At 52.7% G+C, this 18435-nt stretch overlaps 1 protein-coding gene across 1 annotated transcript; it reads right to left on the reverse strand.

Moving 5' to 3' along the window:
* Positions 1-357: 357 nt before the first annotated feature.
* Positions 358-2452, reverse strand: LOC144278996 (peptidoglycan-recognition protein SC2-like). Its single transcript, XM_077840402.1, has 4 exons — positions 2428-2452; positions 1698-1905; positions 874-995; positions 358-536 (listed from the first exon to the last, which is right to left on the reverse strand). Exons 1-4 carry the CDS (start codon positions 2450-2452, stop codon positions 358-360), a joined length of 534 nt encoding a protein of 177 aa, XP_077696528.1.
* Between the last annotated feature and the right edge of the window lie 15983 nt (positions 2453-18435).

Below are 18435 nucleotides of genomic sequence, written 5' to 3' on the forward strand. Positions count from 1 at the left end.
GACGCTGTAAGACCCTGGGCCTGGCTGTGTGTGGACCTGGGCTAAACTGACATGCCCGTTGCGGGCGGGAGCGAGGGGCTAGGCCTGGCATCTGCCAAAGGAAGCAGCCTGGGGGAGGCAGGTGGCTCCCAGGCGCCATTAGAAATCTGAGCCCCCCGGGGGGGGCAAGCAGAGCCCAGGGAAGATGGGAGCGTAACCCCAACTCTCAGAGCCCTGCTCTCCGGGCCCTAGGAGGCAGCAGGTGGGCGAGAAGCGGGAGGCTGCCCCCTGCTGGGGGGCAGAGGTGCTGCTCGAGCAGGCAGAAGCTGTGGGCGGGGTCAGCGATGGGTGCAGGGGCTGCCCCGAGGCTGCAGGGACTCAGGCTTCAAACTCAGGCCACTGGCTTATGGTCTCGTAGAGGGCGTCCCCAGGGCATTCGGTTAACTTCATGTCGCGATGCCCCTTCAGGGTGTAGCTTTCACTCAGGAAGCCCCCGGAGACAGCACTTTGGATCAGGCTCTTGGCAACGGTCAGGGTGGTGATGTCAGGGGCTGTTTCTGCAGGACACCAGCAGCCCCCTGTTAATTTCACACGCGCCCCTGGCCCCTCTCTGCTGCTCAGGGGATGTCAATGTGGCCTGAGTAAATAAACACTGTCTAGCCACGTTCTTGATTGGCCATGTCAGTGTCTCCCCCGCCCCCCACCATTGTGTTTGGTAATGCGTCTCCCCGCCTCCACGCACACATTTGCTTCGCCACGCTCCCCCGCCCCCTCTCTTTCCTGACCCTGTGCCCCAGCCCAGTGCCCCACCGTGGTGGAACCAAGAGCAGCTGTGGACTTCCTAGTTCCCCTGGGGGCCTAGCAGGGAAATCTGTACAGACGGGAACCATGTACTGGAGAAGCTGCCCAGGAAGCTGATTCCCAGTGACTTATCGTTCCAGTTCTTGGCATGGGCCCCCATGGTGCTCCAACCTCTGCCCTCGTAGACTGTGTCGTCTTCGCCGATGAGGAAGCAGCAGGCAGAGCGCAGTGTGAGACCTGCACAGGCATGTCGGCCGCACCCTCCCCTCCCCATAGCTCTCGGCAGCTCCCCCAGGGTCGTCGCTGGCCCGGCCCGGGTTTGAACCTGGGACCATCAGAGCTAGAAGCTCAATCCTCTGCCATGGAGCTAAAGACCCACTGAGGAAAAGGACTGGAATGGAGGGGCCCTAACCAGTATTGCACTCTTTGGCCATTAGCTGGCGCTGTGTGTAACCCCCCTTATGGAAGGCACCAAGGGCCCCACCTGGACATAGCTGGGGGTCGAGTGAGGGCTGTAGCGGGCCCATATGTGGGGCAGGAGAACAGCACTGGGAGCCGCTGCTCTGCAGGAAATTCCCAGCTGGGTTTCCATCTCCCGACATCACCATCTCAAAACATTTCATGGAGCAAAATCTCTGGCCAGGTTTTCGTTGCAGGGCGTCAGGCCGGCTGCAGGGAAACGTGTCAATAACGCCGGCATGGGGCGGTGTCACAGAGGCCTTTGCTGGCCCCCACCCCACCCCATTGCCACGGTTCCAGCCCCACACATAAATGCTGTAGGAGTGTAACTGTCCCAGGCTAGTTAACACATTACAGCCCCGGTGGGGGGACAATCCTCGGTGCTTACGGTGACAGCACTGCCGAGAACACATGTTAAACCAATCAGCGAACCACCCGCCTGCTAATGGGCTTACCAGGGATCCCTCCCCTGACTCCAGCCAGGGCTCCGGCCGGGGTGCAGCCCGTCAAACCCACCCACGGGCTTTTCAGTGCTTCCAAGCTCAGCACGGCTTCTGCTGTGAACATGACCCCTGGGAATCTGTGAGTGCCGCAGGCCAGTCCCTCGATCTGGGAACAGGTCATTCGCAGCCAGTGTCTCGCTCCCCAGGGCGTCGTTTCGAAAGGCTGGGGGCAGAGGTGGGAATTTGCATCCCCGCCTTGGCTGGTCGGTCTTTTTACAAGTGTCCTGTGATGGTCCTGACCCTTCCCAGGGTTTGCTGGAGTCACGTCTCCCCCAGAGGCATCACGTCCCATCCCCCCAGACTCCAGACCCATTTGCATTTGTAATACAATGAACTCCGGAAATACCCACACTTCGTCCAACCAGCTTTGTGCACGGTCTGGGAGGAAACTGCTGTCTGTGGCCCATCTCCCCCTACAGAAATGGGTGGAACCAAGTGCTGTCCGGCACTCTTGGAGAACCCATTGACTTAGTACCTGGACAGGTTTCTCCTCTCCCTGGCATTTCTGCTATGGCCTGTCACAATGTCACGTTTTGACATTGCATTTAAGAAGCATTCTGCCATCACCCCAGCACCCGGCCTTCACAAACCCGCCCGGTCGGCTGGCAGCCTCCTACCCCAGTTCTCTCTAGAGCCCCTGGGCCGATCTCTCCCACGCCCCTCCTTACTTGGGGTGCCCCCAAACCTTTTCCTTCCAGCATGCAGTTCATTTTCTTAACTTCCGACACGGCTCAGCTGCATTATTAACGATGAGGCTTGTCCTGCTCCATCACATCTTCCGGGTCCTCCTCGCACTCAGCCGGCTTCCCCGGTGCTCCCAGTGTCACCGCAGCCAATTGCTCCTGTGCTGGCCGATGAGCACTTCCACCATCCTCCGCCCGTTTCTGACAACCCCACGTCTGCACCGTCTCCTCAGCTCCTTCCCCTCGCCCGCCTTCCCCTTTCCTTGAGGCACTCGCCAGCCGCCCGTTGACTTCCCCATTCTGCGACTTCCCTTTCTGAGCATTTTCTGTCACTTCCTTAAGCTTCTGATTAAAAGCCTCGTGCGCCTGATGCTGAGCTGCCGCCCCGGGTCACGCTTTCCCCTCCACTCTCTGGTGAGCCTCAGAGACAAGCAGCGCACATGTGTGATCCCACGGGCCGGCCGGCCGCTGTGCGGCCCCAGATCCTCCATGCATAACAGCACATTTCTTTACAAACAATCCAAGCCCTCCTTTACTATTTCGGCCATTCTTTGCCCTCGTTTTACTCTTGACGGAGTTAACGTTTTGCTGGATCTAGTCTTACATCTCTTCTTCAAACTTTTCCCCTCCCGTGTAGGCCCCTAGACTGTCCCAGCCAGAGTTTCCACACACGGCTAGGTCTTTACTCCCGACACAGAGGTTGTTACCCTGCCCGGTCCTGTTCCAGCCAGTAAACTTGGGTTGGAGGATCCCCCAGGGAAGCAGATTTATTACCAATTCAGCTTCGATCTTACTTCCTACTTAAAGAGACCTCAAGGACCCAAGCCCCAGCCAGTATTTATTAGTTATTAGTACAGCGCTCAAACAGAAAGGCAGATCCATTACCACGTCTGCTGAACCAAATTTTGCAGCCGTTGATGTAAACGACAGACTGATCCCTGTGATGTCTTTTGCCACGGCTTGCATACATCCTTGCATTGGGAAAGAGGAAGAGATAAGCTGGAACTAAGTTACCTATAAGTAGTCCAAGCTGTATGCAAGCCGTGGCAAAAGACATCACGGGGATCACTCTGTCGCCTGCAAAATTTGTGTCTGGTAAATATCATAGACTTCCCAGCACACAATCACACATCTGCTGCTTAAGCATAAACTTTTACCATCACTATGTTATTTATACATTTCCATTTGTTTGTGGTTAGTACATTTCTCGCTCAATTGCGTGGCAACGCAAATAACAGGGCGCTAGGCTACAAATTTTAGCAAACTGGCATTTTTCACAGCCTGTGAGAGTTTAGCAGCTTTCCCAAAGCATCTCGGGAGTTCGGGTCACCAGCTGGCCTGAGGTCTGATAGTAATTTGGCCTCTACCAGTCAACAAACCTTTGTACTGGTATAACGGCATCCCCATGGATGGGGTGGGGGGGTGTTGTAATGTTTTAACTAGACCGGTCCAGTTAAAGTCCTCAGGCTTTTGCATACACACATGGCTGGCCTGCGGAGTGACCTTGGTTAAGTCACGTCCCCCTTGTGTGCCTCAGTTTCCCCATCTATAAAGTGGGGATAGTAATGCCAACTTCCTTTGTGAAGGGCGTTGAGATCTGCTGGAGAAAGGGGCTAGCTCAGGGCCAGGTGTTATAACTGGGGAGCAAGAGGGTCTGTCGCTGCCCCAGGCAGGTCGTGGGAGCACTGGAATAGGTTATCTAGGGAGGTGGTGGAATCTCCATCCTTAGAAGTTTTTAAGGCCTGGCTTGACAACGCCCTGGCTGGGATGATTTAGTTTGGGTTGGTCCTGGTTTGAGCAGGGGGTTGGGCTAGATACCTCCTGAGGTCTCTTCCAACCCTGATATTCTGTGATTCTCTGAAATGCAAGTGGTGCAAAATAATAGCGAGATGGCGCCCTGGTGATGCAAATCCAAGGCAGCATCCACACTGGGGCAGTCAATCTGAGCCAGGGGTGATGGGTTTTGTGATATGGTGACGTATCCAGGTCGGGGTTTCTTATCCCTTTTCCAGGGCTGGGATAGAACCCAGGAGTCCTGGCTCCCAGCGCCCCCTTTCTAACCACTAGACCCCACTGTCATGGGTCCCCCTGGTGATACTCTGGAACTGCTACAGACGAAGCCAGTCAGGACTCTGGGGAAGTCTCCTTTCTGTGAGCAGCCAGTCTTCAGGACACACAGCTCACACAATTTCTGCCTTCCTTGGTCTGACCTCGGAGCATTCAGCATCCTCTGCCCCTCCGTGCGCTTCCCAAGGGGAGTCCACCCAGGTGGAGTCCTGGGGAAGCCAGAGGGTCCTGCACCCCAACTTTGCAGTCAGACGTGACTCTCAGCCAGCCAGTAAAACAGAGGTTTATTAGACAACAGGAACATGGTCTAACACAGAGCTTGTAGGTGCAGAGAACAGGAGCCCTCAGCTGGGTCCATTTTGGGCGGCAGTGAGCCAGAGAACCACGTCTGCACTTCACTCAGTGTCCCCAGCCAGCCCCAAAGTGAAACTATCTCCAGTCCCCGCCCTCCTCTGGGCTTTATCCCTTTTCCGGGCCAGGAGGTCACCGGATTCCTTTGTTCTCCAACCCTTTTGCTCTCACCTTGCAGGGGGGAAGGGCCCAGGCCATCAGTTGCCAGGAAACAGGGTTTCGGCCATTCTCTGTGTCCAGACCCCTGCACACACCTGCCCCCTAGGGCTCTGCAATCATCATACACCCTTATCCCACCATCTAGATACTTAAGAACTGCCTAGGGGAAACTGAGGCACCCCCACAATATTCAGAGGAAACATTAAGAACAGTCCCACTTCATCACACCCACTCCCCTCCCAGGGCTGGTGATAGAACTCAACAGTCCCAAGCTGCCGAGTGCTTTGGCCATGGGGTGTAAAACGGTCCCGTCTCCGCTTCCTCTCCCACCGCTGCAACGGTGCAGAAGCTGCTTTAATAGCAGCCTCCCTCTGCCCCCCCGCACACACCCAACTGAGTCTCAGGCCTTGCTAACGCTCAGTGCCACGGCAGCCCCAGGAGATGATTGCTGCGGGGGTGTCAGCCCAGGGGGAGGTAGTGACTCCTAGAAGCAGGGAGAGCAGCAGCACCATAGATCAGGGAGGTCTGGCAATGCCAGTGGCTGTCTGGGATCTGGCAGCCCTGGCACTCAGCGCAGATTGTCAAAGGTCAAACCCTCTCACTACCGGCTCTGTAGCTCCCCCTTGCTTTCGGTCTGTCTTAGGCACCATCCTGGCCCTCATCCCCCTGGCATTCGAGCACTGCCCAATCTCGATTGCATTTATTCTAACTGCCCCTTCAGGTCAGGGCCTGGCTGCTACCCACACTGTAGAGGCAGGGAACCGCAGCACAGAGGGAATAATGGACTAGCCCGAAGCCAAACAGAGCATCTGTGGCAGAGCTGGGAAATGAACATGGGTCTCCTGGGTCCCAGGCTTGTACCTTCTCTTCCAACCTCCTGCCCCCTTCATCCCTGGTTCAGAGTGAGCTGTGGGAGCTCTCTGGGGCACAGGAGCTGGCTGGTGCCCAGATGGAGCTACGTTGCCTACTGCACAGATCTCGCTTTTTCCAAACATTGAAAATGCTGCTACAACCTTACCAGGGCCCGCCAGGATCCTTGCAGCTGGTCAGTGCTAAGCTGTGAACTGTGCTAGGTAGGGAAGATGAAACAGATCTTCCCTCACTAGCGGAGCTCTGTGTTACTGGGGACTCACTGCTGGCTCAAGGCAACCAGCCCTCCTCAAATGGAGCCTATAAATCCTCCAGCCCTGCTGTTCTCCTTTGTATTTCTGTAGTGCCCAGGGGCCTCAGTCCCGGATCAGGGCCCCGCGGTGCTAGACATTGTACAGACACAGCCCTATTCCCCCCACACTGGGTCTTCTGAATGGCCCCTGCTTAGGGGAGGGCGGGGGGGGGGGGCTCCTTTCCTCACCCAGTGTCTCCTGCTAGCAGAGATGCTCTGAGAGACGTCTACGCTCCCGGCCTCTGGGCTTCCCGGGCTGGGAGGCAAGCGTGGCTGTCTCCGGGCAATTCTGCTGACTCTCCAGCAGCTGCACGGCAGGTGTCCGAAGGCACCTCTAGTCCTCTCCAGAGCTCAGGGGGACTGTCCTGGCATCGGACTGTCCTGGGGAATGGAACAATGGCTCCGGGCAGCCAGAGAATGCCTGTTCCCCTGGCAACCTCAGTGCCATTCCCTCTGGAAGTGATGGTGTCAGCGAAGGTGCTGGAGGTGGTCAGGCCTCGCGGTTGGAGCTGGACTCAGGAGGCCGGGGCGTGGGTGGAGCGAGGCTGGAGCAAGAGCAGGGCTGGAGGAGGACTAGGAGCAGGGCTGGAGCAGCCTAAGACTGATGCCAATGTCAGGCAGGAGAGAGCCCAGCACAGGACAGACCCAGGGCCTGACAGATGGCTCCAGGGGGCGCTTGGCTCCCGGCCCCGCTGGGTACTGACAGGCCAGGCACCCCAGGGCATTATCACCAGCCCGTTCCCCGTCTTGGCATGGCAGTATATTTCCTTCCCAGTCCCTGTCCCCTGCCATTAAACCAGGGACTCCACGCTGGGGATGTGCACCTGGCAGCACGCAGCTGCCTGAGAACACACAGGCCAGGGTGCAGGGCGAGGGCTCCAGAGAGAAACGGCAGGAGGGCAATGCTGGGAACCGTGTGCTCAGGGACGGGCATCAAAAGGGCACGTCTGCCACCTCCCTCTCAAGTCCTTCGCACCTGCATACTGACAGGGGAACATCCCCATTTCTACTGAGGCCTCAGGGACAGGGTTTATGATGAACCGGCTGGAGTTGATCCCCACCCCTGCCCCCCGTGTTGCACCCCAACAGCTAGCTGGGGATCCAAACTGACACTCCCCGGTTTGAGCCCCTGCCTAGCCAGGCCCTGTTCCCTCCCCCCAGGCAGTTGTTGGCCCTGAACTCCTGCAGGCAGCCATGACACACAGGTGCTTGGGGGCTTGAGAGAAGGGCTATCACCAGCTGAATGACCCCTGCCTGTACGGTGGGGACTGAGGCCACTTTGCCAGCAGGTGCCCCCCAAGTCCTGTGCTATGCTGAGTCTGGGGAGATGGGCAGGTTCAGTCTCATTAGAAGGGATCGGCCAGACAGAAAGGCAGAATCGGGTCCCCGCACAGAGCCCCTCTACTTCCTGCCTGTGTCCTAACCACCAGGACAGTGGCCAATCCCACCTTCAGGTCAGGTTCCAGCGTCGGGCCCTGTCCATACCCACAGCGCGTGGCACCCAGCATGCGCTGATAGACTCCGGTACATGCAGTAAGTTCACAGACACTAGAAACTGCCTAACACCAGGCTGGGGGCTGGGGATGTGTAGGGTACAGAGCACAGCACCCCCTAAGGCCGGGCAGGAGGGCTGGGAAATGCATATGATACAGAGCACAGCGCCCTCTAACACCTGGCAGGGGGGCTGAGAGATGGGGGGGTGTAGGGTACTGAGCACAGCGCCTCCTAACAGCGGCCAGGGGGCCTGGAAGCTGGGGGAATATGTAGGATCCGGAGCACAGCATCCCCTAACACCAGGCTGGGGGGCAGGGAGAGGGGGGATATGTGGGGTACAGAGCACAGCGCCCCCTAACACCAGGACACGAGGACTTGTCCATCTCAGGGCGGAAATCATCACACCCTTCGAATGGGGGATCTGCCACGGGCACTGGCAGGAGCGCGCTGCTTTACATTAAGGTTCTTTGGCTGATGGGCGAACCTCATCCCGCCCTGCGTTTCGAGTGTGAACAGCTGTCGATGGAAACCCAGACGGCAGAGATGGAGCAGGACTAACCGGGGTCACTGGGTCTCGCCCTCACCCCGTGTCTACACTGTACGAGGGTGGGAAATAGCAGGTGCCTTTTCTTGCCCTGATACGATTTTGGAGATGCTGACGCTTGCGACAGCTTTCTCCCTGTGTGGGTTGTGGATCCAGGGGAGCCGTCTGTGTGCTCTGTACAGGACAAGGTGTGTAGATCGTTTATGCCTCAATGTATCACTGTAAATACAGTTATTTAATGTATCAAATAAAAGCAGAACAATACATCAAAAAGCATCAAAATGAAACAGAGGATTGCTATGTACAGGGGGGATTGCTATGTACAGGGGGGTTTCCACGTGACTAGTTAACTGCTCGAGAGCTTTCATCACCATGTACTTTCTGACAGATTTCTGCGCCCTGTGTAGGGTTTACGTCCCGCCCTACATCCCCGTTTCCGGTCGTGTACGTTTTTGGTGCCGTCGGCCCTTTTGAACATTTATTTTGTATTGTTTTCTGTGTTTGGCTGGGGGAAGGTTGCGTTCTTGTGTTTTGACATATTTAGAGAAAAAGTATGAACAAATAGAAAGAAAGGCTGTAAGGGGTTTGCGGCTCCCTCCCCGTCCATCAGGGTGGGAGACCACGCCCCTCGCTACGATACTTCCGGGGTACCTTGGTTCAGGGGAAAACTAGCCCAGTGTTAATGGTTCAGGCCTGCAGCCAGGCCGAGCAATGGTAGAGAGTCTGTTTGCCTGGGGCCCTCATTCAGGGCAGGGCTGCAGTCAAGTAGGGGCTCTGGCCTACAGTCAGGCAGGCAGAGCAGCAGAAGGTCCATTTGCCTGGCCCTTGATCAGGGCGGGGCAGCAATCAAGTAGGGGGGCTCTGGCCTACAGTCCAGCAGAGCCGTCGCCATTTGGGGAGCTTAGCTCTCTGGTGGGAGAGTCAGCACAACCGTCTGGCGTCCTGATTCAGGAGGGTGCCAGACCAATCAGGCCTCCTGACAACCAGGTGGGGAACCTGCCACTCCTGACGGTGGTGTGGCGATGGTAGGGGAACCCAGGCCTTTCCGCCCCACTGCGTCCCCACCCAGGGCCCTAAACAGCAGCGGAGTGGTCCGCCACTGGGTCAGCGGGGAAAATCCGATCACAACACGCTGGCCGGCTTGTAGTCAATAACACAGCTGAACCCGATTCGGCTGCCCTGGGCTCCTTCCTACACACCCATTCCGTGTGTACATGGGTCCCAGGGTTGTTGTTCGCTTCACTGGGGTAGACGGCTAATGGCAGCCCCACCAGCTCCTTGGAGTCCCCGGCGTCTGGCAGCGCCGGCAGCCCCTCTGGCTCTCTGTCAGGATAGCGTTCTCCATTAGGGGAGCAGGGAAGAGACGTTCTGCTCCTCCAGCAGCTCTCTCCCAACTCAGCTGGAGGGGCGGCCTTTTATAGTTCCACTTCCTGTCCCACCCCTCTGCTTCCGGCAGGGTGGCATGCGGTGGGAGACAAGCCTGCTTTCTGCAACCCTCCTGCCCCCAACAACCCACTTCAGCGAGTCCCAAAATCAAATCCACTTACCAGGGGCCTCCTCTCCTCTTTGCGCTTCGCCAACACCCAGCGTAGAAAAGAGCTCCTGGCCGCATGCATCTCTGACCTCCGAGTCATCTTCTGCCTCTGGGTCCCCCTCCACATCCTCGTCCAAGATTTCCTCCTCCTGGCTCGGTCCACTCTCAACTGACATGCGAGCCACCGAAGTATCCACAGTGGTGTTAGCAACGGAGGTGGGGTCGCCGCGGATTATCACGTCCAGCTCTTTGGAGAACCGGCAGCTCATAGGCGCAGCACCGGAGTGGCGGTTTGCCTCCCGCGCCCTGTGCTCGGCGTTCCGCAGCTCCTTCCCCTCGATCCTAAACTGCCGTGTGTCCCGGTCATCGCCCCTTTCTGTCTTGCATCGTGAAATCTGTCCATAGGTGTAATGATGATGGTTCTGGCAGGACCCAACTGAGAGTGCCAGTTCAGGACAAACTGCTTCAAGCAGGGCAGTTACAGCCGAAGGCTGGGGCTTTTCCACCTCTAAGGCAAACCAAACCAGCCAAACAGAGCAGACTTTGGTCTCACCCCACTGGCTCACCACAAGTCACACAAGCAATTCCCTTAGACACTCCAGTTTCCCAGGATCACCAATTGTTATGGGGACAAATGGTTATGAAAACCAATACCCCAGGAAAAGAAAAAAGGCTCTCTTGATCCCAAAGGACCAAGCCCCACACCCAGGTCAATATACAAATCAGATCTTGTCCCAAATCACGCTCTTGCCAATCCTTTAGAATCTAAAATCTAAAGGTTTTGTTCATAAAAGGAAAAAGCTATAGATGAGAGCTAGAATTGGTGAAATGGAATCAATGACATACAGTCATGGCCAAGTTCTTGGTTCAGGCTTGTGGCAGCGACAGAATAAACTGCAGGTTCAAATCAAGTCTCTGGAGAACATCCACAGCTGGGATGCATCTTTCAGTTCTTGGTTCAAAGCTTCAGTGTAGCAAAGTCCCTCCAGAGGGATGAAGCAGGACTGAAGACAAGATGGAGGAGCTGCAGCAGCTTTTTATATTCTCTTGCCATGTGGTCCTTCTTTCTTTGTCCCAAAACAAGCTGTCCATCACGTGGCCTGGAAAAACCTCCGAGTTCTGTCCATAGGCAGGTCCCTGCACACCGTGCTGAGTCCCAAGGCTTGTCTGCCTTCTTTCAATGGATCAATTGTGTAGCTGATGGTCCTTAATTGGCCATCAAGGAGGCTAGGCATTGCATCCGATGAAGTGAGCTTTAGCTCACGAAAGCTTATCCTCAAATAAATTTGTTCGTCTCTAAGGGCCACAAGTCCTCCTTTTGAACTTGTCTGGGGTGTCACCCAGAAGCATAGTACAAGTTTGAACCACAGACAGTATCGAGTCAATACTTATAACTTAAAATACAAAAATGACACAAACATATAGAAAGCATAATCATAACCAGCAAATCATAACCTTGCCTTAGACACCTTATTGGACCCCCCTTTATACAAGATTTGGTGCCACTACAGGACCTTGGTTGCAACAATGATCTATATGGTCCCAGTCACAGTAGGTATCATAATTGCTACGTCCGGAGTGCAGCTGGGACTGTACAGACTCCTCTCCCCAAATGCTGATGAGGTCCAGCAGCTCAGCATAGCTCCAAGCAGGGGGATCGCCTGGTACGTGGAGCAGGCCTGGCCACCTGGAAAGATGCGCTGCACTCATCACTGAGCAAACAGGAAGGGGACTTTCAAAATGGCAAAGTAGTTTATGGAGGGGGATGATGGATGGTCACCTGAGGGCCAGGCAGTAGAGTTCAAACCGATGACCAGAGAGGCGAGAGCAGGCATTGTGGGACACCTCCCGGAGGCCAATCGCAGCGCCGTAATCGACCTCGGTGTCTACACTGGCACCGCAGCCCTGTAGCCCCGGTGCAGAAAGTTTTTTAAACTGTGCAGGGCTTTTTTTAAAGTGCTGCAACTGCCCTGTTTCCGCGCCCTGAGTGGCGTGGCCGTGTGTACACCTCACCAGTTGCAGCGCAGAAAGCTGCTTTACCGCGCTGCAACTTCCCAGCGTAGACAGGACCTAAGGAAACAGTGCCATGACTTTAAACCTCCTGTTCACCGGAAAAAAACAAGGCTGTGTTTTGGAGTGGAATAAAAATGCACCTTTTAAAAATGCAGTAACAGTTTTAACACATGATGAAAGTTATATTAAGCTTATTAAACATTTTAGATTTTTGTTGCATTATCAGACTGCTTTTGTTCTTAAATGTTTGCAGCCCACGGGCTGAGACATAGATACATGCTTCTGTGTTTGTTTTGGGTCTAGAGGCTGTATTAAAAGTAATGCTTTATAAAAGCAAAAAGGCTTTTTCATTTGTACTTTGTGTTTCTAAGAAGACAAAAAGCATTTTAGTAATAAGTTTGACAGGGGCATTTTTGAATTAGCCAGTTTGTTTTCAAAAGATGTCTAGTTACCATTAAGCAAAAGCCAGGGCCATAAAGTTAATTAAAGGAAACAGGCATGTAGGTTTCAAAGCCTCCTGGTTACAGAAATGGGAATGGCCATATCACCATTTACAAAATCTTTTTCTTAACTCTTTAAAGAAACTTACTATATAAAAGAATACAAAAAGAGACCCAAACCAAAACAGCTTTACCTTTAAATTGTAAAGAAAGCTTTAAAAATCAGGGTACAGTTAAAACCCTCATGTTTTGAAGGTTTGGATTTAGACAAAAAAGAAGAAAAAGCAGCTGATGTGAAAAAGTTCTGACAGAGATAAGGGGCTTGTTCTGTTCCCAACATACACACACATACGTTCTTCTTCTTTTCTCATGTTTTTTTGAAATGTAAACCAGGACAAACAAGTTTGCTTTAGGCCTGTTATAGAAAATCTGCATGAAGCAGGATTTAAAACTAGCTGCCTTCCCCTGTTTAGCTCACATGTCCTGTGACCAAAGTTGTTTCACTGTAAACATGGCCAGAACATGTATGAATTTAAAACAAACAAGAACCCACAGCAGATTCCTTTTCAAAAGACACCCTTTGAACTTATTAAGAGTGTAAAATAAAGACGCATCTCGGGGTTAAAACCACAGGCAGTTTACAAAAGTAATTTGTTAAAGTTAAATTAAGTTTTTATTGACTTAGGGATTTTAGTATGATTTTTTGTTGCATGATCAGACTGTCTTTGTTTCTAAATGTTTGCAGTCCGTGTGCTGAGACCCAGGTACAAGCTCTTTTTTAACTGTTTAAATGGACTTAATATATCAAAGAATGCAAAAAGAGAAAGTTGGTTTGTTTGTTTTTTTTTTGGTGACCTTGAAATTGTAAAGAAAGCTTTAAAAATCAGGGTACAGTTAAAAACCTCATGTTTTGAAAGTATGGATTTGTACAAAACACAAGAAAAAGCAGCTTATGTGAACCAGTTAGCTTTTTTTTTTTAAACCAGAGATAAGGTATTTGTTGCCCTCCTTCCCCCCGCCACATTTTTCTTTTCTAGTGATTTTTTAAGTGTAAACCAAAGGCCAAATTTGACCTACTTGAAGCAGGCCCTTCTGCTTTTAAATTTTTTTTGCAGCAAAGGCAGAGGATTAAAACTAAATGTAAATCTAAGGGGCTGCCAAGATTTACTGAACACTAGTAAGATCAACACCTGTTTACAGGAACGTTAATGGTAAAGAGAAAGCAATATTACCATTCACAATCTATTTAACACATTTGTAACCCTTGAAATGAACTCCCTTGTTCTGTAGGGAAATAAAGAGGCCCCTTTGTAACACGAACTGGTTTAAACTCTTAAGAAGGTGTCTACACTGCCCACGTGAAATCGTTGCCGCGACAACGCTTTAAGGTGGCAGTGTCCTCGCGGCTCCAGCTGAGGAGGGTGTTTTTTCACACCCCTGAGCGGGGCAAGTTTCAGCGCTGTAAGTGGCAGTGTAGACAAGCCCTAATAGAACTGTGGAATTTTAAAACAGGGAACACTCTCTAAAAACCCCGAAAATTATTTTTGTTGTTTCTCAGCCCCAGTGGGAAAAGTCCCATAAAATTTAAAAGGCCTTAAAGCCAATGGGGTTATCTATCTATCTATCTATCTATCTATCTATCTATCTATCTATCTATCTATCTATCTATCGATCTAGTGGGAAAGGTGCTTGGGGCCTGTTTTTTTAGATAAGAATAAGGCAGTTAAAGGGGGTGGGTAGTGAGGGGAGGGGCGGGGAGGGGAGGGAGAGGGCTGTTGTTTAAAAATCTTGGGTTGATAGGATTGGTTCAGGAAAATGCATTCTATGATGCAGCTGTAGAACAGTTTCTGATTGATCCGCCCGAGAGGCAGAGATAACCATGCTGGGGGCTGTGAGCCTTGGGAGCTCCCTCTTTTCCCAGGGGCAGCCTCAAGGGAAGGAAGCGAAAGTGGATGGGAACCTGGGAGGCAGTGACCATGAGATGGTCGAGTTCAGGATCCTGACACAAGGAAGGAAGGAAAGCAGCAGAATACGGACCCTGGACTTGAGAAAAGCAGTCTTTGACTCCCTCAGGGAACTGATGGGCAAGATCCCCTGGAAGAATAACATGAGGGGGAAAGGCGTCCAGGAGAGCTGGCTGTATTTTAAAGAATCCTTATTGAGGTTACAGGGACAAACCGTCCCAATGTGTGGAAAGAATAGTAAATATGGCAGGCGACCAGCTTGGCTTAACAGTGAAATCCTTGTTAATCTTAAATACAAAAAAGAAGCTTACAAGAAGTGGAAGATTGGACAAATGACCAGGGTGGAGTACAAAAATATTGCTCGGGCATGCAGGAGTGAAATCAGGAAGGCCAAATCACACCTGGAGTTGCAGCTAGCAAGACATGTCAAGAGTAACAAGAAGGGTTTCTTCAGGTATGTTAGCAACAAGAAGAAAGTCAAGGAAAGTGTGGGCCCCTTACTGAATGAGGGAGGCAACCTAGTGACAGAGGATGTGGAAAAAGCTAATGTACTCAATGCTTTTTTTGCCTCTGTCTTCACGAACAAGGTCAGCTCCTAGACTACTGCACTGGGCAGCACAGCATGGGGAGGAGGTGACCAGCCCTCTGTGGAGAAAGAAGTGGTTCGGGACTATTTAGCAAAGCTGGACGAGCACAAGTCCATGGGGCCGGATGTGTTGCATCCGAGAGTCCTAAAGGAGTTGACGGATGTGATTGCAGAGCCATTGGCCATTATCTTTGAAAACTCTTGGCGATCGGGGGAAGTCCCGGACGACTGGAAAAAGGCTAATGTAGTGCCCATCTTTAAAAAAGGGAAGAAGGAGGATCCTGGGAACTACAGGCCAGTCAGCCTCACCTCAGTCCCTAGAAAAATCGTGGAGCAGGTCCTCAAGGAATCAATTCTGAAGCACTTAGAGGAGAGGAAAGTGATCAGGAACAGTCAGCATGGATTCACCAAGGGCAAGTCATGCCTGACTAATCTAATTGCCTTCTATGACACGATAACTGGCTCTGTGGATGAGGGGAAAGCGGTGGACATGTTGTTCCTTGACTTTAGCAAAGCTTTTGACACTGTCTCCCACAGTATTCTTGCCAGCAAGTTAAAGAAGTATGGGCTGGATGAATGGACTATAAGGTGGATAGAAAGCTGGCTAGATTGTCGGGCTCAACGGGTAGTGCTCAATGGCTCCATGTCTAGTTGGCAGCCGGTATCAAGTGGAGTGCCCCAAGGGTCAATCCTGGGGCCGGTTTTGTTCAATATCTCCATGAATGATCTGGAGGATGGTGTGGATTGCACCCTCAGCAAGTTTGCAGATGACACTAAACTGGGAGGAGAGGTACATACGCTGGAGGATGGGGATAGGATACAGAGGGCCCTAGACAAATTGGAGGATTGGGCCAAAAGAAATCTGATGAGGTTCAGCAAGGACAAGTGCAGAGTCCTGCACTTAGGATGGAAGAATCCAATGCACCGCTACAGACTAGGGACCGAATGGCTCTGCAGCAGTTCTGCAGAAAAGGACCTAGGGGTTACAGTGGACGAGAAGCTGGATATGAGTCAACAGTGTGCCCTTTTTGCCAAGAAGGCCAATGGCATTTTGGGATGTATAAGTAGGGGCATTGCCAGCAGATCGAGGGACGTGATCGTTCCCCTCTATTCGACACTGGTGAGGCCTCATCTGGAGTACTGTGTCCAGTTTTGGGCCCCACACTACAAGAAGGATGTGGAAAAATTGGAAAGAGTCCAGCGGAGGGCAACAAAAATGATTAGGGGACTGGAACACATGACTTTTGAGGAGAGGCTGAGGGAACTTGGGAAGTTTAGTCTACGGAAGAGAAGAATGAGGGGGGATTTGATAGCTGCTTTCAACTACCTGAAAGGGGGTTCCAAAGAGGATGGCTCTAGACTGTTCTCAGTGGTAGCAGATGACAGAACAAGGAGTAATGGTCTCAAGTTGCAGTGGGGGACATTTAGGTTGGATATTAGGAAAAACTTTTTCACTAGGAGGGTGGTGAAACACTGGAATGTGTTACCTAGGGAGGTGGTGGAATCTCCTTCCTTAGAAGTTTTTAAGGTCAGGCTTGACAAAGCCCTGCTGGGATGATTTAATTGGGGATCGGTCCTGCTTTGAGCAGGGGGTTGGACTAGATGACCTCCTGAGGTCCCTTCCAACCCTGATATTCTATGATTCTATGATTCTATGAAGGGTAAGTTCTCTTCCCCCTCCCCCTCCGCCCCTCCTGCAGCTTGCTATACTTTCCTTGCATAATGACAGGTTTCAGAGTAGCAGCCCTGTTAGTCTGTATTCGCAAAAAGGAGGACTTGTGGCACCTTAGAGACCAACGCATTTATTTGAGCATAAGCTTTCGTGGGCTATAGCTCACTTCATCGAATGCTCATGAAAGCTTATGCTCAGATAAATTTGTTAGTCTCTAAGGTGCCACAAGGACTCCTTTTCTTTATACTTTCCTTGTCTCACTAACCAAAAAGGTTCTCTTCCTGTTTTCTATACTCTCCTTCTCTCACTAACCAAAAAACGGATCTTTCTCTCTTTTGCACAGCTCTGTGCTCTGCTTAGTAACAAAAAAGGATCTTTCTCTCTCTTTTGTTTTCTGTACTTTACACAGCCCTGTGTCACTAACACAGGATCTCTAGCTCATTTTTCGACCGTGTGATTTCTTGCACCCGACCTTCTCAACCTTCCTTTAGAGTTTCTTCTTTTCTTTAATGAGCCTTTGCTTTTTAAAATTGATTTCAATTTTTTTACTCTTATTATATTTTAGTCCCAACAACAATAACCTTTTACCACGTTCTTACTTATCTATAAAACACACTCCTCTCTCTTGTTGCTTTCTATAGTTTCCCCTCTTCCTTCTATTTAAAATCACCTTTCTTTCCTTTTTTCTTCTAAGGCTAAGCAATCTTTCTTTTTTTAAAACTCCTTTCCTTTAAAACTCCTTTAAGGCCTCTGTCATGAGGGGGCGTGGCCTCCTGCCCTGGCAGCCTGGGAGGGAGCTGCGAACACCCCCTGGTGGGCAGAACCGGGACACCCATGGCAGCAGAGGGGCGGGGCAGGAAGCGGCGCTATAAAAGGCTGGGCCTCCAGCTCAGATGGGAGAGAGCTGCCAGATGAGCAGCACGTCTCTTCCCCGCTGTGGAAGCACGGACCGAACAGAGAGCGCTATCCTGACAGAGACCCAGAGGGGCTGCCAGATGCCAGGGACACTGAGAAGCTGGTGGGGCTGCCACTCACTGTCCTCCCCCAGAGCTCGCTGTTGCCGGCAGGGAAAGGGCTGGGGGGAGTCCTCCTCTCTGGCCCCTATCCCGGAGCAGCCTGCTTGCACCCCAAACTCATCCCCAGCCCTGCCCCACCCCAGAGCCCACACCCCCAGCCAGAGCTTTCACCTCTCCACCACACCCTCAATCCTCGCCCTGAGCCCCTCCAACACCCCAAACACCTTATCCCCAGTCCTAGCCAGAGCCCTCATCCCCCCACACCCCAACCCTCTGCCCCAGCCCTGAGCCCCCTCCAACACTACAAACCCCTCATCTCCAGCCCTAGACAGAGCCTCATCCCCCCACACCCCAACCCTCTGCCCCAGCCCTGAGCCCCTTCCAACACCACAAACCCCTCATCTCCAGCCCTAGACAGAGCCCTCATCCCCCCCATACCCCAACCCTCTGCCCCAGCCCTGAGCCCCCTCCAACACCACAAACCCCTCATCTCCAGCCCTAGACAGAGCCCTCATCCCCCCACACCCCAACCCTCTGCCCCAGCCCTGAGCCCCCCCAACACCACAAACCCCTCATCTCCAATCCTAGACAGAGCCTCATCCAACCACACCCCAACCCTCTGCCCCAGCCCTGAGTCCCCTCCAACACCACAAACCCCTCATCTCCAGCCCTAGACAGAGCCCTCATCCGCCCACACCCCAACCCTCTGCCCCAGCCCTGAGCCCCCTCCAACACCACAAACCCCTCATCTCCAGCCCTAGACAGAGCCCTCATCTCCCTACATTCCAACCCTCTGCCCCAGCCCTGAGCCTCTCTAACCCCCCAAACCTCCCAGCCCCAAACAGAATCCTCACCCCCTACACCCCTACTCTTGCCCTGAGTCCCTCCCAAACCCCTCAGCCCTGCACCCCCTCCCTCTGCACCCCCTCCCATCCCCAAACTCCCTCCCAGAGCCTGCAGCCTGCACCCCAATACTCTGCCTAAGCCTAGGGCCTGCACCCCAGACGT

Source organism: Eretmochelys imbricata, chromosome 23, assembly GCF_965152235.1.
Source record: "Eretmochelys imbricata isolate rEreImb1 chromosome 23, rEreImb1.hap1, whole genome shotgun sequence".
NCBI classification, from domain to species: Eukaryota; Metazoa; Chordata; order Testudines; family Cheloniidae; genus Eretmochelys; species Eretmochelys imbricata.

Bases quoted from the DNA above. Each gene is read 5' to 3' on its own strand.
- LOC144278996 (XM_077840402.1), bottom strand. From the start codon at position 2,452: ATGAACTGCATGCTGGAAGGAAAAG. The intron at 1,906-2,427 runs GTTTGGGGGCAC...CTCTGCCCCCAG, and splicing joins CTGCATGCTGGAAGGAAAAG to CCTTTCGAAACGACGCCCTG. The intron at 996-1,697 runs CTGGTAAGCCCA...GCGCTCTGCCTG, and splicing joins TGGAGTCAGGGGAGGGATCC to CTGCTTCCTCATCGGCGAAG.